We start from the raw sequence: 23238 nt of genomic DNA, 5'->3' as shown, positions 1-23238 counted from the left end.
TTTACCTAAAAATTAATGCAGTAATCATCTTTGTCACAAACATTTCAAACATATCTCTCATAAAATCAGAATGTACGGGAGATTGCTTTAATTTCCTAATTTTATTTTAAAAAACTGAAAAAAGACAGACATTTTCAATCTCATTAAGTACATTAATGAAAATATAATAATTCAGTTTAAGTTTAACCATTTTAAACAGAACCATGTATGATAAGTAATGGTTTCAAAACAGAAAATTTTCAATGAACTTCAAAACCATCATATCCCCTCTGAAGCAAGTCAGAGGAGACATCTTATGAACTTTGCCCAGTCTTGGCTGTTCAACTTGGAACTCTATGAGGTTTTGCTGGTTCAGGTTCTGATGAGCATGTGACCATGTGACCAAGTTCTTGTCGTCGGACTGTGCTGACTTGGACTTCTTCTCTCACATCCTGAAGTACCTGGGTCACATATGGTACTTCATCATAGCTCAGTTTGATGACAGTGGGATCTAGTAAAATAGATCAAAACAATAAATGACAAAATACATGCTGTAACTATTCCATTGTATTTTTATCATACAATACAATACAAAAAAAATGCTAAAACTGCACAAAAACCTATTCTGGAAAAAATACAAAGTACAGCTTTTGCATTTGAGTCTTGAAATCAAAAATAAAAGCACAGAAACTCCTTTTCAAAAACATAAATGTATCATTACAACAGTCGCACCAAATTATATTTTCATGTTCAGTCATTTGCCTCCTTAAAATAAACAATCTAGCTTCAAACACAAGGCAGACATAACATTTATAATCAAAACAGAAAATTGTAGCTATATTGAAATATTAATAGTTTTTTGGTGGTCGCACCACATGACACCCAAATATGGCAACTACATACCTACTGCTAAAAGTGACACTTTTTCTGAAATTTAAGAATAATAAACACACCTGTTTGCTGTCTCCAGGGATTCTTGACAGACTGTTGGATGATTCAACCTCCTGTTTTTGACTGGAAGTCCAAAAATGGGAATTTCTTGTTGGTCGCGTCACAAGATATTTTGTTAAATTACATTTTCGGATAAAATTTGTTTAAATGTTACAATGGAATTATAACTAAAAAGACTTTGAAAATAATGCCAAACAGGACAGAACATATATTTGAACAGATTTAATGTAATTTTAAAGACATTTCTGAAACAGTAATTGAGTTTGGACAGTCGCACCACATGACATTTTGACCCTTTAAAGACCACAAAAGTAGCCAAAAAAGAACAGCTTCGGAAAGGTTAAAGAATGTGCATATGTGGGAGATATAGTACATACTTATGGTTTCTTTTTATGAGTTTAAACCTTTTTTTAACTATAAAAAGTATCCGTACAAAAAAATTGGGCATCACGTCTTTGAGCCAATATAGTAATGGTAAATCTTTAAATATCATGTAAAGTGGAAACAAGTTGTCTCGTTTTGATGTTTTGACAGTTAATTGATAATAAATTGATAAGTATGAAAAGGGCAGGACATTATAAGATATTATTATATCTTCTACCTGCTCCTTTTCGAACAGAAAATATAAAATTTGCATGTTACTTGGGCATAATAATTTGTTTTACCTTTTATTTCTTTAGTTTGTTTCATTCTATTTTATTTTATTTTTTCTTTCTTGATTGTCTTTTCTATCTGTTCAAAATAAAAATAAATAGATAAATAATTAGCTGGCCAAAGGAGGAGATAAACACCATGGATGTTAAGACTCAGAAACTACTAACCATGCATGGAGGGTTCCACCCCAAATCCAGCACCCTGAGACTGTACATGAGCCGCAAGGAAGGAGGCAGAGGACTAGTGAATGTGAGAGCCACTGTCCAGGACGAAACATCCAAGATCCATAAATACATCAAGGACAAGGCCTCAACAGACAATGTGCTCAGCAAATGTCTCAGACAATGGGGAATAGAGAACGAGGTACTGGAGCTACCATCATGGGAGGGCAAGCCCCTACATCACATGTGTCAAACTCAAGGCCCGCGGGCCACATGTGGCCCGCTATGTCATTTTATGTGGCCCCCCAGCGTTTTATAGGTCCATGATTGACTTAAAATAGGTTTTGAGCACGAATTGACGACAAACTACATCTCCCATAATGCATTCCGATTGTTACCAGCCAACATTACGGCTTCTCGCCACTAGAGAGCAGCAGAGTCACCTTAAGCTGCTTATTGATTTTCCCAGCGAATAAAACTGAGACTTCGACAAGCTAACATCAAAACGTCCAAGAAAAGAAAAATCGATCTACAAGTAAGACTGTGAATGAAGATGTGTGTGAGTTGGTGTCAGGGCGGCAGGTCGCGCTAGACTTTTTTTGTTATCCGTTATCTTGACCGACAACATAAAAAAAAAAAAAAAATTGGCCCTGTACTATTTTTATCCGTGAAATTATAATCATATTAACATCGCTATTTAGCCGCATTTTATGCTTTTTAGTTAATATTCACCGTGAATCCAGATCCCATCACAGATTAAACAGATAAATGCATCTACATTTTTCTCCGTAGTGACAAAAAAACCACTGACTGAGGCCCCAATAACTTTTAATAAATTAAATTAAGCGACTTCACTTAAATTAGCATCACTTCACCCGCTGGGGTCTGAACGCACTTCCTCCTGGTTCCCATCTGCAGAAAAATCTGCGCTAATTCATCAGTCAGTTGGATCTGTCTGATCCAAACAGATCAACTGAACTCTGAGTGTTTTACCCTGCGGGGTCCGGTATGCGCTTTAAGGATTTTTTAATTTTTTTTTTCGCTTCTCCGAAACGGACAGATGTTTCGTCTGCAGCTCCTCCAGAGCGCCGCTCTCCTGGGTAACGTGAACCCAGAAGGCTCCATTTGTTAAATCCGCTGGATGAGTTACTCCCAGCGGTTTTTAATTCTTCGCAGTGGCGTAACGTAACTGCCTCCGCAGTGGTTGAGCAGCAGACTGCGCATGTTACAATCTAATTAACTTTTGCATCGTCATTTATTTCCTCAAGATAAACTGCCGGCTCCTCAGATGGATTAACACAAAGTTGCATTCTCTTTAGTTTTCTCTGGTCTGTAATGGAGACTTGAATTTAACGCGCCATTTCAAACAAAGGTTTCAAATGCGCTTCCTAACCAGAAGCTCCAAAGAGTTATTTAACAATATGAGGTGTTCAATTTATTTTTAACATTGTATTTTCATACATTTTATGCTAGGGGTGCCCAAGTCTAGTTTTCCAGAGCTACCATCTGCAACTTTAGATGCGTTCCTTCTCTAACACACCTGGATCATTTATTCATTATAAGGCTCTACAGAACTGAGTTGCTGCTAATGAGGGAAGTCAACCTTTTGCCTGGGGTGTGTTTTAGCAGGGATGCATCTAAAAGTTGCAGTCTGAAGGACTGCAGCTGGGCACTCCTGATTTGTACCGTCAATGTGGCCCTTTGAGGGTGGCCAATATGCTGAAGTGGCCCTCTGTGAAATTGAGTTTGACACCCCTGCCCTACATGGATGTACCACTGACAAATAACTGAAGTGGCTGAATCGATAACATTCAGAAATGACTGAGCCATAGGTGAAGTAGGACAACAGACATGAATATTAAAATCACCAACAATGAGAACTCGGTCATCCCTTGGCATGATATCAGCCAAGAAATCAGAAAAGTCATTTATAAAGTTTTTGTTGTATTTTGGTGACCGATAGACCACTGCACACAGCACAGTGTGAGAGCTGCCGAGTTCAAATAGACTAATCTCAAAGCTACTAAACGAGGCCAGAGGGAACTCTTTACAAGTAAATCAACTTTTAAAAACAGTCACTATACCTCCACCGGAGCCCGACGTCCTTGGAGCATTAAAAGAGCCGCAGTTCCGCGGTACAAATTCATTAAAAATGTTGGAGTCATCCAAACCACTTGTCCGTGATTCTGTTATAAATAAAACATCCAATCCTTGAGAGGAAAAGAAATCCCTAATAACAAAAGTTTTATTTGTCAGCGACCAGGCATTTACCAAACCGATCCTGGCAGAAATCGGCGGTTCTACACCGTCAGCTGGCGTCCGGTACTCCCGGTTGCTAGGATTCACCCTGCGTCTACAGGGCAGAGGAGCGCAGGGGCCCTCGGGGCAGTCACCCCCAAACTGGAGCAGTGTCTAAAACAGATCCCAGGAACAACATCAAACATCTCAGTCCAGAAATGTGCCAGATACTGCGGCTCCCAGGCTTCTGGTAGAGGACCCGAACTCAGAGGATGAAACAGTCCACCTGCAGAAGGGTGAGAAGGGAAAAACATAAGCTTTTTCAAAATAATGCTTCCCTGATTAGACACAAGAAACAGCTGGTACATTTTGCAAAAGTAAAAATCTGAAGTTTGCTTCGTGGCACTTGGTTACCAGTAAACAGACTCATCACTTAGCAACAGATTAGCAACAAAAATGTTATTGTTCAAAAAACATAAGATTTCTTCTGCTCTTTTGAAACACTACTCATTTTACACTAACAAGTATTTGCAACTGGTGAATTTTGCAGAAAAAGTTCATTCTTTTTGTCATTAGTGGTGAATATATTATAAAACACACATTCAACACAAAAGTAAAAATCTCAATTTATACTTCCTGGCAGTTCGTTACCATAAAAAAACCCGCTTATCTCTTAACACCAAATTAATAACAAGAAATATTGTTTATAAAACATAAGTTTTCTCAAAATAATGCATATCTGCTTACAGTTGGTAAATTTTGCAAAGGTGAAAATCAGAAGTTTACTTTGTGGAACTTGGTTACCAGAAAACGCGATCATCTCTTAGCAACACATAAACCGATTAGCAACAAAAATTCTTATTGTTCAAAAAACATAAGATTTCTTCTGCTCTTTTGAAATACTACTTATTTTACACTAACAAGAATTGTGCAGTTGGTGAATTCTACAGAAAAGTAACTTTTTTTGTCATTAGTGGTAAATATTTTAAACACACATTCAACACAAAAGTAAAAATCACGATTTATACTTCGTGGCAGTTCGTTACCAGTAGAAAACGCTCATCTCTTAAAACCAAATTAATAAGTTATATAGTTTATAAAACAAGCTCTTTCGAAATAATGCTTACCTGATTAGACACAAGACATTTACAGCTGGTACATTTTGCAAAAGTAAAAATCTGAAGTTTGCTTCGTGGCACTTGGTTACCAGTAAACAGACTCATCACTTAGCAACAGATTAGCAACAAAAATGTTATTGTTCAAAAAACATAAGATTTCTTCTGCTCTTTTGAAATACTACTCATTTTACACTAACAAGTATTTGCAACTGGTGAATTTTGCAGAAAAAGTTCATTCTTTTTGTCATTAGTGGTGAATATATTATAAAACACACATTCAACACAAAAGTAAAAATCTCAATTTATACTTCTTGGCAGTTCGTTACCAGAAAAAAACCCGCTTATCTCTTAACACCAAATTAATAACAAGAAATATTGTTTATAAAACATAAGCTTTTTCAAAATAATGCTTATGTGCTTACAGTTGGTAAATTTTGCAAAAGTGAAAATCAGAAGTTTACTTTGTGGAACTTGGTTACCAGAAAACGCGATCATCTCTTAGCAACACATAAACCGATTAGCAACAAAAATTCTTATTGTTCAAAAAACATAAGATTTATTCTGCTCTTTTGAAATACTACTTATTTTACACTAACAAGAATTGTGCAGTTGGTGAATTCTACAGAAAAGTAACTTTTTTTGTCATTAGTGGTAAATATTTTAAACACACATTCAACACAAAAGTAAAAATCACGATTTATACTTCGTGGCAGTTCGTTACCAGTAGAAAACGCTCATCTCTTAAAACCAAATTAATAAGTTATATAGTTTATAAAACATAAGCTCTTTCGAAATAATGCTTACCTGATTAGACACAAGACATTTACAGCTGGTACATTTTGCAAAAGTAAAAATCTGAAGTTTGCTTCGTGGCACTTGGTTACCAGTAAACAGACTCATCACTTAGCAACAGATTAGCAACAAAAATGTTATTGTTCAAAAAACATAAGATTTCTTCTGCTCTTTTGAAATACTACTCATTTTACACTAACAAGTATTTGCAACTGGTGAATTTTGCAGAAAAAGTTCATTCTTTTTGTCATTAGTGGTGAATATATTATAAAACACAAATTCAACACAAAAGTAAAAATCTCAATTTATACTTCTTGGCAGTTCGTTACCAGAAAAAAACCCGCTTATCTCTTAACACCAAATTAATAACAAGAAATATTGTTTATAAAACATAAGCTTTTTCAAAATAATGCTTATGTGCTTACAGTTGGTAAATTTTGCAAAAGTGAAAATCAGAAGTTTACTTTGTGGAACTTGGTTACCAGAAAACGCGATCATCTCTTAGCAACACATAAACCGATTAGCAACAAAAATTCTTATTGTTCAAAAAACATAAGATTTCTTTTGCTCTTTTAAAATACACTTATTTTACACTAACCAGAATTGTGCAGTTGGTGAATTCTGCAGAAACGTTTTTTTTTTTTTGTCATTAGTGGTAAATATTTTAAACACACATTCAACACAAAAGTAAAAATCTCGATTTATACTTCGTGGCAGTTCGTTACCAGTAGAAAACGCTCATCTCTTAAAACCAAATTAATAAGTTATATAGTTTATAAAACATATGCTTACCTGATTAGACACAAGACATTTACAGCTGGTACATTTTGCAAAAGTAAAAATCTGAAGTTTGCTTCGTGGCACTTGGTTACCAGTAAACAGACTCATCACTTAGCAACAGATTAGCAACAAAAATGTTATTGTTCAAAAAACATAAGATTTCTTCTGCTCTTTTGAAATACTACTCATTTTACACTAACAAGTATTTGCAACTGGTGAATTTTGCAGAAAAAGTTCATTCTTTTTGTCATTAGTGGTGAATATATTATAAAACACACATTCAACACAAAAGTAAAAATCTCAATTTATACTTCTTGGCAGTTCGTTACCAGAAAAAAACCCGCTTATCTCTTAACACCAAATTAATAACAAGAAATATTGTTTATAAAACATAAGCTTTTTCAAAATAATGCTTATGTGCTTACAGTTGGTAAATTTTGCAAAAGTGAAAATCAGAAGTGTACTTTGTGGAACTTGGTTACCAGAAAACGCGATCATCTCTTAGCAACACATAAACCGATTAGCAACAAAAATTCTTATTGTTCAAAAACATAAGATTTCTTTTGCTCTTTTAAAATACACTTATTTTACACTAACAAGAATTGTGCAGTTGGTGAATTCTGCAGAAACGTAAATTTTTTTTGTCATTAGTGGTAAATATTTTAAACACACATTGTAGCTGAGGATCTACTCTGAAGTTGAAGCTGGTGGGATATTTACACTCGCCACTGTGTGTCGATCAGAACAAACTGGAGATGGGCTTTGTTTTCAATCTCTCTTTATTGCGTCGTTACAGCAGATGTGCAGCAGAAGGTGGCTTGGAGTTGGAGATGTGGTCTAGATTAACAGAAACAAGCCCACATTAATACACCTTACACATGTATCCAATACAAGTAGCAGCAGTGACACCTGCTGGCCACAAACTGACCACATGTTCATAAAATGCTACAACTGACAGCTAAAGAGGTCTACACACGTGAAGTAACTTAAAAGTTACAATAAACAGGCACATCAACATGTACGGATACTAACCAGAACACATTAAACAGTAATAAGCCTAAATACTTGAAATACTACGCAATATATACTCGCAGGTGAGAAGCTAACCATGCGTAGCATGCTAACAACGGCACGACGAACAACGTCATCCTACAGAATAGGTGGAACTGATAAATAAACTACCCTAACACATTTAATAACAAAACACACTTACAACAAGTCAGGAACGCACATCTACCCCAACCGAAACTGTCGGCACCAACTGCACGCCTCCACTCTCAGAGACACGGTTTTGTACCGCTGCTGAAAGTGCTATAGAGAACTCACCACTGGGTGGCGCACCTTCCCCACCCAGGCCGAACCAACCAACACCTGGCCCAATCTGGTCACAAACAATTTCCACCCGAGCCTTTGTAACAGCCGCCCCCAAATGTATAAAGTACATTTGTTTCTAAACAAAGGCGACAATTTAAGTCTCTAATGATGAACCGTGGCTGTTGGAATCCTCAGGAACTGCAGGAAGAACAATCATCCTCGCCACTGGTCGGGTGTAGATTCGGTCCTTCACTCGAACATCTGCAGACCTGATGCGGCCGTCAGCACTTGGATGCAACTTGGTCACTCGTCCGACTGGCCAAAGTGCTCTGGGAAGTTGAGGATCCATGAGCATGACCACCGTATCCTGAACTAGGTCAGCTTGAGAAGTCTGCCATTTCTGCCTGACTTGTAGATTGGGAAGGTATTCCCTAATAAATCTGGACCAAAAATGGTCTGCCAAAGCTTGTGAATGCCGCCAGCGGCGTTTGCTGGGAAGTTCAGTTGCAGGGTACGCAACCTGGGGCAGCGACCCATCCGGCCGCCCCATCAACAGATGATTTGGTGTTACAGGGTCAGGGTCTGCAACACTGGAGGATACATAACCTAAGGGTTTTGAGTTCAAGATTCCCTCCACTTCAACAAGGACTGTCCTAAGCACCTCTTCTGGCAATGGTTGGGCCCCGACGGTGGCATACAAAGCAGTTTTAACAGAACGTATTTCTCTTTCCCACACTCCACCAAAATGAGGGGCACCAGGAGGGTTGAACTTGAAAACAATCCTTTGTTTGGCAAGGGACTGCTGCAGGTCCGGAGACATCTTTGCTATGGCCTGTTGTAGCTCTCGTTCCGCCCCACGGAAATTGGTCCCCTGATCTGAGAGAATTTCCGAAGGTGTACCCCGACGGGCTATGAATCTCCGTAAGGCCATGAGGAAGGAGTCAACATCAAGATGGGTGAGGATGTCAAGGTGGACAGCCCTGGTTGTTAAACACTTAAATATGATGCCCCATCTTTTCTCGTTACGCCGTCCAATTTTGACATGGAATGGTCCGAAACAGTCTGTCCCTGTAGAGTAGAAAACAGGCTTATAGAGGCGGAGACGAGCAGCTGGTAAGTCAGCCATTTGAGGGATAGTAGGCTTGGACTTCCAACGTCTGCAATTTGAGCACTTGGACTGATGACGTCGAACTGCTTCTCTGCCTCGCAGTATCCAAAAGTTTCGACGAATGTCAGCAAACAGTCGCTCAGGACCAGGATGGCATAGACGTCGATCGTAGTCCTGTATCAGAAGTCTGGTGAATGGATGGTTTGGATCTAGAACTATGGGATGTACTGCTCCTAATTCAAGATCCTTCGCCTGTCTCAGTCGACCACCCACCCTGATTTCTCCTGCTTCATCCAACTGGGGTGCTAAGGCACGTAACCTACTGTTGGTGGCAACCGGCTTCCCCAGTTTAAGAAGTCTGATCTCATCAGGAAAGCTATCATGTTGTATCTTAGCCATAATGTGCCTCTCTGCTTTGCGATAGTCTTCAGCACTCAAACTCACATCCTTCCCGACTGCAGCTTGTAGGTTCTGTGCAGTGGATTCAAGCAGTTCCTGCCAGTCTTTGTAGGTCTCAGATTCTGGGCTTGAGAATGTGGTGGTCGAAGTTACACCACAAAATACGGATTTCCGTAGTTCTGAGGATTCCTCTTCGAGTGGGATTGCTGGATTAGTAGGCCAGTAGTCTGAGGCCTGAAGTAGGAAAGATGGTCCTTGGTTCCATCTGGTCAGCTCAGACAACTCCTGTAAGGTCTTACCCCGGGTGATGTCGTCAGCTGGATTGCTGGCTGAATCCACATAACGCCAAGACTGTAAATCTGTTAGGTCTTGAATCTCAGCCACGCGGGTGCCCACAAATACTTTGTAGCGACATGAGTCCGATAGTATCCATCTTAACACAGTGGTGGAATCTGTCCACAAGGTGGTAGTGTCGAGCCTCAGGGTGAGCTCTGCACTTAACAGCTTAGCTAGCTGAGCTCCTGTTAAGGCTGCAGAAAGCTCCAACCGAGGTATAGACAGTTGTCGCCTGGGGGCTACTCGTGAGCGGGCTAGGAGGAAGGATAGGTGGATTTGACCCTGGCTATCCTCAGTCCTGAGGTATGCAACTGACCCATAAACTTGCTCCGACGCATCACAGAAGATGTGTATTTGCCTGTTAGTGACTGAAGCATCGTCGACTGCAGGAGTATAGTGTCTGGGTAAGGTGACTTGTGGCAGTAGCTTGAGTTCATCTTCCCATTGCTCCCACAGTTGCTGTAGATCTAAGGGAAGCAGTGGGTCATCCCAGTCCCGATGCTTCTCCCATAGTTGACGAACCAGCACCTTGGCACGGGTTGTGTAGGGCAGGATGTAACCCAGGGGATCATACTGGGAAGCAAGAACTTTGTAGATGTTCCTCATGGTCAAAGGTCCATAGTTGAGGGGTCTGTGTTTGTAGCCTATGACATCTTTGTGAATGTTCCAACTGAGTCCAAGTGTGTTTTCAAAGGGATCGGACTTGTCCTGTGTCAGCCAGAGCTCTGTAGTGGGGGAACGGGCTTCACTCGGTAGGTGACTGATCACCTCCGTCGCATTACTTGCCCATTGACGAAGGTCGAACCCTGCTGAAAGGAGCAATGCTCTTAATTTATCCACTAAGGCTCTTGCTTCCTCTGCAGATGGCAAACTTTGCAACCAGTTGTCGACGTAAAAACACCGCTCCACAGAAAACCGCACATCCTCTCCATCTTTACTGTGGTCGGTGACGTGACGCTGGAGGGCATATGTAGCACAGCAGGGGCTACAAGTGGTGCCAAAGGGAAGCACCTGCCATTCGTAGATGTCTGGTGGTCGGTCTTTGACCTGGTCCCGCCACAAAAACCTCAGGAGGGGTCTATCTTCTGATAGGAGGCGAACTTGGTGAAACATCCCCTTTATGTCACTGCTTATGGCGATGGCATGTTCCCGGAACCGTAGCAGCACTCCTAAAAGTGATGCCCCGAGGGTAGGTCCAGGTAGTAGGAAGTCATTGAGGTTGAGACCTTGGTACTGGTGGGAACAGTTGAACACAAGCCGGTTCTTGTTATTATGGCTCACCATATGATGAGGGATGAACCATGACTCTCCATCAGCTGTGGTTTCTTGGGGATCAAGTTTTGCCACAGTACCGGCCTGGACCAGTTTCTGAATCTCCTCCTGATATATATTAGCCATTGTTGGGTTCTTACTTAATCTCCTCTCATTGTTCCGCAGGTTTGACATCACCGAATCAGGAGAGGCCTTGAGGGCAGGCATGGTTTTCTTTCGTAGCAGTGGTGTAGCGTAACGGAGAACCCCATCCACACACACGCGCTCCGTCTTCTTCTCCAACAGGTCCACAGCCTCCTGGTCCAGTTTGGAACGAGTTACTGTCTTCTCGCTCCGGTAGGGAAGAACATCAGACTGCCAGAGTTTCTCCACATTCCTCAGCAGCTCCGTGTTAGAGTGAGAAACTGATGTGAACAAGCACTGTGGGTGTTGGAGACCACTGTTTGCTATTCTCATGGGTCCTTGAAGAGCCCATCCGAGTCTGGTTCTGACCGCAGCAGGTGCACCCGGTGGACCCAACCGGACTGGTTCGATGGGGGTGATGAGGTGAGGGTTGTCCGTACCGATGAGGATCAGAGGCTGTGCATTCTTAAAGGAATGCAGAGGCAGATCAGACAGGTGCTTGAACTGCTTCCGGAGTCTGTCAATTGGGTAGGATTGTTCTGCTAGGACCAGACGATCAGCAGTAAAGGCTCCATTCACAGCGAAACGGCTGCGACTGCTGAAGGAAGGGGATATATGGAAGGAAACTGACGCACCTCTCAATGTCTGGATATCCTGCCTTATAGTTCTCAGATTCAAAGTCTCTGGATTGCCCTGGAGGCCAAGCTTGTGGGCAGCAGAGGGCAGGAGCATTGTGCGTTCCGAACCATCATCGAGCAGAGCATAGGTCTTGAGGCTGTGGTTCTCGTGATGCAAAGTGACTTGGACTACTTTTAGCAAGACTCTGCTGACCTCCAGTGGCCTGTCAAGGTAAAGCATGTCAGTGGTGGTACTGATGAGACAACTTTCCTCCTTAGTTGTTTCTTTGTTGGCTCTAGTGTTTACATCATGGAGCACCTGAAGATGTTTCCCTTGACATAGATTACAAGGCTTCCGGAGATCGCACTGAGCTGCATGATGAGATCTTGCACAACGCCAACATCTGTCGTGGTCCTTTATCCACTGGGACAGTTGGTCCCTCGACAACTTCTGAACGTCAGAACACTGGCTGAGATAATGGTGCATACTTCCACAGTAGGGGCAATAACGTTCTGCTTTGGTGCCCTTATTCCCTGCATAATTGGGAACTGAACCATCCTTGGATCCGTGCAGTATAGTGGTGACCCTCTTCTTCTGATGAATTGCTTTGTCTTTAGTTCCTGATCCAGAATCATGACTATCAGAATTATGACACCACGTTTCGTACTGGAGCCATTCAGCAAAATCTACCAAAGTGTAGACGGTGTTGGGATGGCGGAACATAGCTCGTCGGAAGTCTGCACGCTGATCTGCAGGCAATTTACTCAGCAGGCGGGCTACATGTGATCCACATTTTAGCTCAGCATCACCATCTGGGCCCAAAGTTCTGAGCAACCCGACCAGAGACTGGACTTGGAGAGCAAACTTCTCAAATGCTGCAGAGTCACCTCGGCGGACATCTGGAGCATCCATTACACTGGCAATCCTATTCAATGCCATCTGATGTGGCTGGCCAAACTTCTCATTCAGGGCCTCCATAGTGTCCGAGTATGGTGTGGCGGAGTTCAAATAAGAATCTGCAATGAGCTTGGCTTCCTCAAGTTTAAGGTGATCCACCAGGATTTGGTACTTGAACAGCTCTGTCCCATCAGGAGGTAACAAATTAGTTAAGGCAATCCTTAGCCGAGCAAAGTCGCTGGGGTCTCGTCTGGCAAAGTAGGGAATGCTTGGCCTAGGACCTCGATAGGTTTGTTCAGGGAGAACTGGTAAGGTCGAAGGAGGATGCAAACCCGTTGTTGACTCCAAGCATTCTGCCCTTGGTGACCCATGAACATCTGTCAGCATCTCCTCTTGTGTAGTGGTGGGTCCACGGAACTGTGGTCTGCCTACTCCTCCGACATGAGGAGAGTGAGATGGCGGTTGATATCTGGTATCGCTGTGCCTCATCTTCTCTTGTTGCACCTCCACCTTACTGTTACTAACATACGCTGTATGATGTGATGCAAAGGGAGGTTTACTTTGATACATCATACTCTGACTCTGATTCTTTATGAGCTGTAAATCACTCATCAGCTTCTCCAACATAGTCAGAACTGGCTGGGATGGTGGAGAAGGCTCAGCTTCTTCTCTTGTTTCAGGCCATGGTGGAGGATCAGGCCAGTCCTCCTCCTCCTCATCGTTGACCAGCTGTATTGGAGGTGGTGGTGGTGCATATGCTGGTGGTGGGACTCCAAACCTCTGCTGGACAGTGGCTGTGCTCTGCTTGGGAGGTCCCATCCTTCTCTTCATTTCTTCCTTTAATTCTCTGAGTTCAGCCATCTCAGCACGCATCGCTTCTTTAGACTGCTCCAATTCAGCTCTCTGTCTTCTGAGCAGCTCCAGCTCTGAGCGGTAGAGTGAGGAGGTCTGCATTAACTGTCTGGGGTGTGAAGACACAGAATAATCTCTGAAGTCCTCTTCTGATAAGCTCTTCCACCGCTGTGGTTCAGTAACTCTCTGTTCTGGGGAACCAACCCACTCATCTACCGTGATTTCCCATTGACTATTGGGCCATCGTGGTGTATCAGATAGGGGAGTGAGGGGTGTCATCTTGGCAGCTCCCTCTTCTGGTGAATATGAGCTATCATAGCATCCAGTATCAGCTTGTACACCTCCATAATCAAATGAAGGCTGAAGATGTCGCCCCATATAACTGGTTTCATAATCTTGTAAATATGAAGGTGGGCGGGTTTGCCGCTTCGGTCTAACTGTTGCTTCTTGGCTGGACCGCATGCTGAAACAGTGGTAAGTGTCCTGATCCGGCTCGAAGGACCAAAAATTGTAGCTGAGGATCTACTCTGAAGTTGAAGCTGGTGGGATATTTACACTCGCCACTGTGTGTCGATCAGAACAAACTGGAGATGGGCTTTGTTTTCAATCTCTCTTTATTGCGTCGTTACAGCAGATGTGCAGCAGAAGGTGGCTTGGAGTTGGAGATGTGGTCTAGATTAACAGAAACAAGCCCACATTAATACACCTTACACATGTATCCAATACAAGTAGCAGCAGTGACACCTGCTGGCCACAAACTGACCACATGTTCATAAAATGCTACAACTGACAGCTAAAGAGGTCTACACACGTGAAGTAACTTAAAAGTTACAATAAACAGGCACATCAACATGTACGGATACTAACCAGAACACATTAAACAGTAATAAGCCTAAATACTTGAAATACTACGCAATATATACTCGCAGGTGAGAAGCTAACCATGCGTAGCATGCTAACAACGGCACGACGAACAACGTCATCCTACAGAATAGGTGGAACTGATAAATGAACTACCCTAACACATTTAATAACAAAACACACTTACAACAAGTCAGGAACGCACATCTACCCCAACCGAAACTGTCGGCACCAACTGCACGCCTCCACTCTCAGAGACACGGTTTTGTACCGCTGCTGAAAGTGCTATAGAGAACTCACCACTGGGTGGCGCACCTTCCCCACCCAGGCCGAACCAACCAACACCTGGCCCAATCTGGTCACAAACAATTTCCACCCGAGCCTTTGTAACACACATTCAACACAAAAGTAAAAATCTCGATTTATACTTCGTGGCAGTTCGTTACCAGTAGAAAACGCTCATCTCTTAAAACCAAATTAATAACAAGTTATATAGTTTATAAAACATAAGCTCTTTCGAAGTAATGCTTACCTGATTAGACACAAGACATTTACAGCTGGTACATTTTGCAAAAGTAAAAATCTGAAGTTTGCTTCGTGGCACTTGGTTACCAGTAAACACATTCATCACTTAGCAACAGATTAGCAACAAAAATGTTATTGTTCAAAAAAACATAAGATTTCTTCTGCTCTTTTGAAATACTACTCATTTTACATTAACAAGAATTGTGTTGGTAAATTTTGCAGAGAAGTTAATTCCTTTTGTCATTAGTAGTACATATAAAAACATTCAACACAAAAGTAAAAATCTCGATTTATACTTCCTGGCAGTTCGTTATCAGAAAATACCCCGCTTATCTCTTAACACCAAATTAATAACAAGTAATATTGTTTATAAAACATAAGCGCTTTCAAAATAATGCTTATCTGATTATAGACACAATTACAGTTGGTAAATTTTGCAAAAGTGAAAATCAGAAGTTTACTTTGTGGAACTTGGTTACCAGAAAACGCGATCATCTCTTAGCAACACATAAACCGATTAGCAACGAAAATTCTTATTGTTCAAAAAACATAAGATTTCTTTTGCTCTTTTAAAATACACTTATTTTACACTAACAAGAATTGTGCAGTTGGTGAATTCTGCAGAAACGTAAATTTTTTTTGTCATTAGTGGTAAATATTTTAAACACACATTCAACACAAAAGTAAAAATCTCGATTTATACTTCGTGGCAGTTCCTTACCAGTAGAAAACGCTCATCTCTTAAAACCAAATTAATAACAAGTTATATAATTTATAAAACATAAGCTCTTTCGAAATAATGCTTACCCGATTAGATACAAGAAATTTACAGCTGGTATTTGCAAAATTAAAAATCTCAAGTTTGCCTTGTGGCACTTGGTTACCAGTAAACACACTCATCTCTTAGCAACAGATTAGCAACAAAAAATGTTATTGTTCAAAAAACATAAGATTTCTTCTGCTCTTTTGAAATTCTACTTATCTTCCACTATTTAACAAGAATTGTGCAGCTGGTGAATTTTGCAGAAAGCGTTGTTTTTATGTTTGTCATTACTGGTAAATATATTGTAAAACAGACGTTCAATGCAAAAGTAAAAATCTCGATTTATACTTCATGGCAGTTTGTTACCAGTAGAAAACCTCATCTCTTAAGACCAAATTAATTATTCTGTGTTTTTTAGGTGTAGAGTAATAGGTGCCTTGCATGCGTTGCATGGAAGCATTGAAAAACAGTGTAAACATTGGTGTTTATGCTACGACAAAGATGAACTTTGTTTATTACAGGTTACTTCTGAAAGTGCTTGATTTCACTCAATTTTATTTTGGGGTACTTGAGTAATAAAGACTGTACTCAAATGCACCACAGATTTTTCAATTAAAAAATAAACAAGTAAAATGATAAGATTATTTTGACTCCCCAATAAAATATCAGGCTGATTTGATCTACAAATTAAACTATAATACATAACCAATAGGTGAAACATGACAAACTATTCCTCAGTTCAAAGGATGTAAATAACATTATTTTGTTGACTACTCCATTCCAGAGATGGATAAATATTTTATAACTGCAGATTACATCAATAGGCAGGACAAATTCAGGGTATTGGGGACAATCCCTACTCACTTACACTTGGTGGATAACTGAATGCTGCTCCCTGACATTGTGGATCAACTTAAGAGAAGCAGTTTCCTGAATTTGGACAAGGTTTCTTTTCTGCTCTCTGTTGCTTTTTCCTCTTTAGAGAGGCCAGCAGCATACCTTGTGTGTATTTACATTACTATTTGTTTGAGATTCGATTAGATTCAGAAGACTGCTTATAACATCTAATAGCAGGTAAAAAAAATTAATGAACTCAATCAAGAGGTGCAATTTTTAATCATGACTTCACGTTAACGACAAATATCAGATTTTAGCATAATGCCAATTTACAATGCAGATATCATCTATCTATGCTTTTGTCTCAGTTAAATATTTCGGTAAAACTTTGTAAAACACACATACACAAGGTTGTTGTTGTTTTTTCCATTTCTCAAGGGAAAAATGGAGATCCAAAGCAACTTATCTTTTAATTAAAAAATAGTTACCCGTAAACCTAATAAGGCATTTTGCTAACCCTGGGAAAAACTACTGATAATACATGGTCAGTTATTTATTTTTTTAAATTGTTGTAGAGACATTTTGACAGGTATTGTTTTAGTATTGTTTTAATCTAGTCACAATGGATCCATACCCTATTTATCCAGCTGTTTTCAAGTGTTGTTTTTACTGTTTAATTTGCATTTGTTGAGCGAAAAATATCTTTAACTAAATGTTGTGCGTGTGTGTGTGTTTCTTTGGTCCTCACCCACTGATTTGTATCCATAATGGTACACTAAAATACTTGGCAAATACATTATCCAGACTTTAGCATACGTCTGTGTACATGCTTTTATTTTTAAAATCCCACGATGACGTAACTGCGTTGCAGGTAGCAGTTGACTGCACCACTGACGTTACAGTTCCGGTTCCACCTCGTAGTAGCACTTAGCTAAAACGGCGGCGGGAAAGTCGCTGACACTATCTTAACCGCAAATCTACACGAAGATTAAGAGATCGGGATTATAAAGGAGCGAGAAATCACTGCCCGTTATTGATGGCTCAGTAGTTGGAAATACGCTAACCGTAAACGAAAGCTTTACCGTGTGGGATTCAGCTAACATGGCTAACGTCGGAAACCAACTACCAACGCAGGCCGTTAGCAAGCCTCCATCAGGAAAACATGGCAACGTATTGCCCCTATGGGGAAACGAAAAGACTATGAACCTAAATCCAATGATTCTTACGAATGTGCTCTCCTCGCCGTATTTCAAAGTTCAGCTGTATGAACTAAAGACCTACCATGAAGTTGTGGACGAAATCTATTTCAAGGTAACGCCAGCTAATGCTAAGCCGCATGCTAGTTAGGCAACCATGTCCGCTCAGCGTAGCATTCATTGTGAACCAAATGGCTTGCAAACAGGCGTGAGATTGTGAGGTTTATTGTTTGGGGAAATGTTTTATAGAAATGAGCGCTACATAGTCCACCGTTTTGTAACAGAAGTGTCGTCGTTTAAAAGCGTAGATACGGACTTATGTGACTATAGGTGGCGTTAGTTTACCGACATTATATCACCCATGGATGGATTCTGAGGTATGGAATCACGATGCCCATATTAACCTTAAAAATAAAGCTAACCTCAGTTAATTATGCGTTTTAGTAAACCTTTCAGATAAAACAGTTTTTTTAGCGTTTTGTGACATTGTTTATACCAAAACCAAAATCAATGAGTGCTAGAAAAAATGTTTGTATTGTAGTCATTCGTACATTTGAATAACTGCAAAAGTTTTTTACTACTTACTTCGGTTGAAAAAAAATAAACGAATAAACATAATAAAGCTAAATGGAAACGTGCTGAGACTAACGTGGCAATACATTAGCCTAATATTTCTTATAAGTCACATTATTATGTATTTGATGGGGAGCTCTAACTGCTCATGAGCTGCTGTTAGGCATAGCGATCGCTACTGAACAACAAAATGGCAAATGACATTGAAAAGCAAAACTTTAAATTATCTTGGAAATGCTTTTTTGAAAGAAAAATAATCTTTGCAGTGTTCATTAGTGACAGCCCGAAATAACAAGTGTAGCATCCCAAACAGTCCTTACAATTTTATTGCACTATGTTTGTATATTCCTGTTTTAGAAGTCCATATATTGAACTGAATATTTTTTTTTTTTTACTGATGTTCTTATCGTGATTTATATGTATTTTTAATTTAGGTGTCTGTATTGGTCAGCTTGGTATGCCTCAAGGACCAGATAAAGCCCAGTGGCAAAAAAAAAAAAAAAAAAAAGGAAATAGCCAGGTTTGGCCTGAACAGAGACTGTTGTTTTCATCAGTAGTCTCTGTTTAAGCATCTTATGTCCATCTGTGTTGTCTAAATAAAGTTGCTGTGAACGACTGTTAGTTTTATTTAAATGACAACAGGTTAAAATGTGAAAGAAGCATTAGATAAGTTAGTCAGTAATTTGTCTTTTCATGATGACATTTGAAACTCTGTGCATCTCCTGTGATGTCCTAGCTAGATGTGGGGGGAATAAATGTAATTGAGTTCATTTTGTGCTTCCAGGTGACTCACATTGAGCCCTGGGAAAAGGGAAGCAGAAAGACTGCGGGCCAGACCGGAATGTGCGGAGGGGTAAGTGGGAAGTACGTGCTTTTTATATTCCCCACATTTTGTGTCTTTCTGCATTTCTGCGTGTGAGGAGGAAAAAATGTTTTAGGTATCTTATTTTATTTGCCGCTGCTTTTCATGTATAAGTGTAGTTTATGCTGTGGAATACATACAGGACTGCTGAAAGGACTAAAAAAAAAATGGTATCTGTAAAGACTGCGTCATTAAACCTGTCCTTTTTTTTTCATTTATTATTTTTGATAGGTGCGTGGAGTTGGCACTGGTGGCATTGTATCAACTGCTTTCTGTCTTCTTTACAAACTGTTTACTCTCAAGCTAACACGCAAACAGGTGATGGGTCTCATCACTCACACAGACTCTCCGTACATCAGGGCACTTGGATTCATGTACATAAGGTACGAGTCTGCTTCCCATAATCTAAGTTAGTAAAGGCTTGATCCATTACCAAATGCTTTCATGGGAACAAGTTGAAAATTTTTTTTAATTCTTACCTTTGTGTTGCGTTGCAGATACACTCAGCCTCCAACAGATTTATTAGACTGGTATAATGACTTCCTGGATGATGAGGAGGTATGTCACCCCGGGTAATAATTTAACTTTCTTTTGTCTTCTTTTGTAAAATTCTTAGTGAGATGCTACATATGTAAAGCTAGCAGCCCCCCCCCCCCTTACATTCCCCCCATTGTGATGCTCATAGCTGATTTTTCACCTTTGCTTTCATTTGGCTTAATTTTTCCCCAACTTGTGTCGTCTGAGCCTGAGTAGCTAGGTTAATGCTCGCTTCTCTGCTGCCATTTATTTCTCAGGGTAAGTACGACAATACTGTGGAATAAACATTTTCATTTATTATCGGGTTAAGAAATGCCCTCTGTTTTACTCAGTTATATGTATTTTATCACAAAAAACAATTACAATTTGCAGCACAGCATTCACATTGGAACCTAATTTGTTTTTAGAAAGACAGGAGAAGTATTTTGCAAGTTCATGTTTTTATGCTAATTCTTGGTTAGAAAACCTGCAATCTGGTTTCAGGCAGCCGCACCTCTCTTCATGTTCTGTTGCATTATATTTGATTTCTCTAAAGTCCTACCCAACTTGTTAATTCCCCTGTTTTTTCCTTTAGATGCCCCTTGTGCAGCAGGTGAATTGGATATTGTTTCTCAGCACTGTTGGTTTGCGTGAGTGCAAAGCAGCTGTTCTCTACCATACAAAGTTCATATCTGCTCATCTTGAGTGCATTTCCCCGACCTGCTACAATCTGTGCTTACACTGTGAGCGTTTTACATCTCCCAGAGTTCAGAAAGCTTCTGAGGGACACAAAGAAAACAGAAGCGAGCGCTTCTTTTTCTTTCTCCCTGTAGCACACTGACCATACGTTATCCCTTCTCTTTGGAAAAATCCAGTTTTCGGAGGGGTGATTACAGCTCACACTGTTAATACAGACTACAGGAACTCTTGACAAGTGATATGTTGATGTTTGTGTTCCCTCTGTTAAATATCAAAGATTAAGCTAGATGAACAGAGGTGAAGGTTCAGTACTTGGTCATCACAAATTTTGTTTGTTGTGAAGCAATATTTCACAAGGAAATACTTCTATTGCCTTAATTATGTGTTATAACATTTTTTTGTTGTGTGTGTATGTGTGTGTGTGTGTCCCACTGTTTGATTATAGGAGCTTGACGTAAAAGCAGGCGGCGGCTGTGTCATGACCATTGGGGAGATGCTGCGTTCCTTCCTGACCAAGCTGGAATGGTTCTCCACGCTGTTTCCCAGAATCCCCGTGCCCGTTCAAAAGGCGATTGATCAGCAGATGAAAGCGAGGCCACGTAAGGTGGCCCAGAAGGAGCCGGAGGAGGAGGCTGAGTTCACAGAATCAGGAAGGCAAGGAGAACGACGACGCTCCAGGTAGTTTTTGTTTGTGTTTTTTGTCCAGGTCCTCAAGTTTTACTGTTTTTGAAAAGTCACACCGGTGGTCTTTATGTGCTCTTCTACAGCTCCTAAGTCAAACCCAATAGTTAAAATCATTTAAGAGTGATGTGGTTTTAGATGTTCACTTGTTTACAGCTCGCACGTTTTCTCAAAGTCCTACACAGTATAACAACATTGACAGTATTAAAATCGAAGATTCAAGTCTGGTGGAGAAGGAAAGCTAGAAATAAGTTTGTAAAGCAGCGAGTGAGGATTTTCATTCAATAACTTAGAACTCTGTTAAAAAAACAAACAAACTCATCTGTGTTCCTTACACGGCTGTATTTTTCAAAGGAAAAAAAAACACACGTTATTGTCCCTCAGTGTGGACGCATTCAAACAAAACTGATAATATTTATAGCAGGGCTGAATTTGCTCATGACATCAAAATTTTACTCTTTAGTTTCTCAGGTTGCTACAACATTCCAATAAAATAGCTCCCGACTTCATTAAGATCCTTTTGTAGTTGATCTTGGTCAATTTTTCCGTGAAACTGAATTTTGGCTTTTTATTCAGTCTCAGCTGTAATCATCTAACCTGATGGAAATAAACAATATATCATTGCATGCAGCAAATCTTTTTGAAATGAATCACTGCAATAACGTTAACTTTTTAATCTAATGTAGCGAGTTAAGTTTTGACTGAACTGTCTCCTCCTCATCAGGACGCCGAGACGGACGCCGAGTCCCAAAAGGTCTCCCAAGCGATCGAGAAGCAGGAGCCACCACCGGGAGAGAGACCGGCACGGGCCGAGCTTCGACCGGGAGCTGGAGAGGGAGCGGGACCGGCAGAGGAAGGAGAGGGACGGGGGGCGGGACAGAGAGCGGGACAGGGCAGACAGAGGGGACAGGGAAAGACGGAGATCACGTAGCGCAGACAGGAACAGAGAGCGCAAAAGAAGCCTCAGCGGCAGCAGAGAGCGGCGAGGCGAACGCAGGGAGAAAGAGAGGGACGGGGCAGAAGACAGAAGCAGGAAGAAAGACAGGGATCACCACAAGGACAGAGGGATGGAGAGGGACAGGTCCAGAGACAGGAAGAGCAGGGCGGAGAACGACGAGCGGCGGCATAAAGAAGACAGGGACAGACACAGGGAGGACAGAAAGGCCAAACGGTCGAGTCGGAGCAGAAGCAGAGAAAGGAGGCATAAAGGAGGAGCGGAGGAGAAGAGCAGGAAGAGGGGGGATCGCAGCCACAGCAGAGAGAGGGAGCGCGAGCGGGACGGGGAGCGCTCCCACAAACGCAGCCGCAGCAAAGAGAGGAGTCGCCACCAGCGGGAGTCCAGTAACGAGCCCAGCAAACACGGTGAACGGAGGAGAAGTCAGAGTACAGAGTAAACGCAGCGGCACCGCTTCCACCTTTCTCTCTGCTCTGCTGTCTGGCCAGACACAGGCCCCAAGTGAAGGAGCGTTAGCGTCAAGCGTTTAACGTCTTGAGGTCGTGTTCAGCCAAATGTAACGTTGATTCCCACCTGTTTTCATATGTTTTCACTCCCTGTTAGAACATTGTTAGTCCTCATCTAAAATCTGTACAGTAAGGGAAAAAAAAAAAAAAAAACGGCATTTTAATTTTCTATGATTCTTGTTTCGATCCAAGAAGTGGGTTTGTACATACTGTCTAGAGAATGTCTACACACTGTTATCGGACAGAGTTGGTTTTGATTGTTCACCTCGGTACTGTCAACATATGCTATATATAAACCCGACCAGGTTCTGGGTTCTATTTTCGGCCTCGAAAAAGCAGCGTGTGCTTTTTGTTGTTTTGGATCTCTGATAGGGTTATGATATGTGCGCATCTATAAATACCGACGGTTTGAATTCAGAGGTGAAGCTTTACAATTCTCTCCATGACCGTTTGTAGACAGTCCAGGAATGTTTTAATCCTCTGGAGGGTGGACTGCAAGGGTAAATTTTTACCACACACACTTGATCCCTGCTTGTGTTGTTTGAGTTATTGCTCTGTTGCATTTTGTTTTCTAATAAAACCCCTTTTACAAACCACAGTGTTACGGTGTCGGTGTTTAAAGGCGAATGGGGGACTTTACCTTCAGCATAGCAGATAATGCATACATGAATA

The 23238-nt window shown here is 41.0% G+C and overlaps 1 protein-coding gene and 1 long non-coding RNA gene across 2 annotated transcripts; one reads left to right on the top strand and one right to left on the bottom strand.

Moving 5' to 3' along the window:
* Positions 1 to 7451: 7451 nt before the first annotated feature.
* Positions 7452 to 8370, bottom strand: LOC148154795 (uncharacterized). The gene is made up of 2 exons (XR_015765881.1): positions 7887 to 8370; positions 7452 to 7510 (listed from the first exon to the last, which is right to left on the bottom strand). It is a non-coding gene; the product is annotated as an uncharacterized LOC148154795 (long non-coding RNA).
* A 9102-nt stretch (positions 8371 to 17472) lies between these two features.
* Positions 17473 to 23160, top strand: prpf38b (pre-mRNA processing factor 38B). The gene is made up of 6 exons (XM_014984762.2): positions 17473 to 17889; positions 19132 to 19200; positions 19441 to 19592; positions 19707 to 19767; positions 20870 to 21102; positions 21830 to 23160. Exons 1-6 carry the CDS (start codon positions 17680 to 17682, stop codon positions 22497 to 22499), a joined length of 1395 nt encoding a protein of 464 aa, XP_014840248.2. The 5' UTR covers positions 17473 to 17679; the 3' UTR covers positions 22500 to 23160.
* The last annotated feature ends 78 nt before the right edge of the window (positions 23161 to 23238 follow it).

The sequence above is a fragment of the Poecilia mexicana genome, unplaced genomic scaffold (genome assembly GCF_051168715.1).
Source record: "Poecilia mexicana isolate PSO_F unplaced genomic scaffold, ASM5116871v1 scaffold_17, whole genome shotgun sequence".
NCBI lineage: Eukaryota > Metazoa > Chordata > Actinopteri > Cyprinodontiformes > Poeciliidae > Poecilia > Poecilia mexicana.
This window is presented reverse-complemented; position numbering and strand designations above follow the sequence as displayed.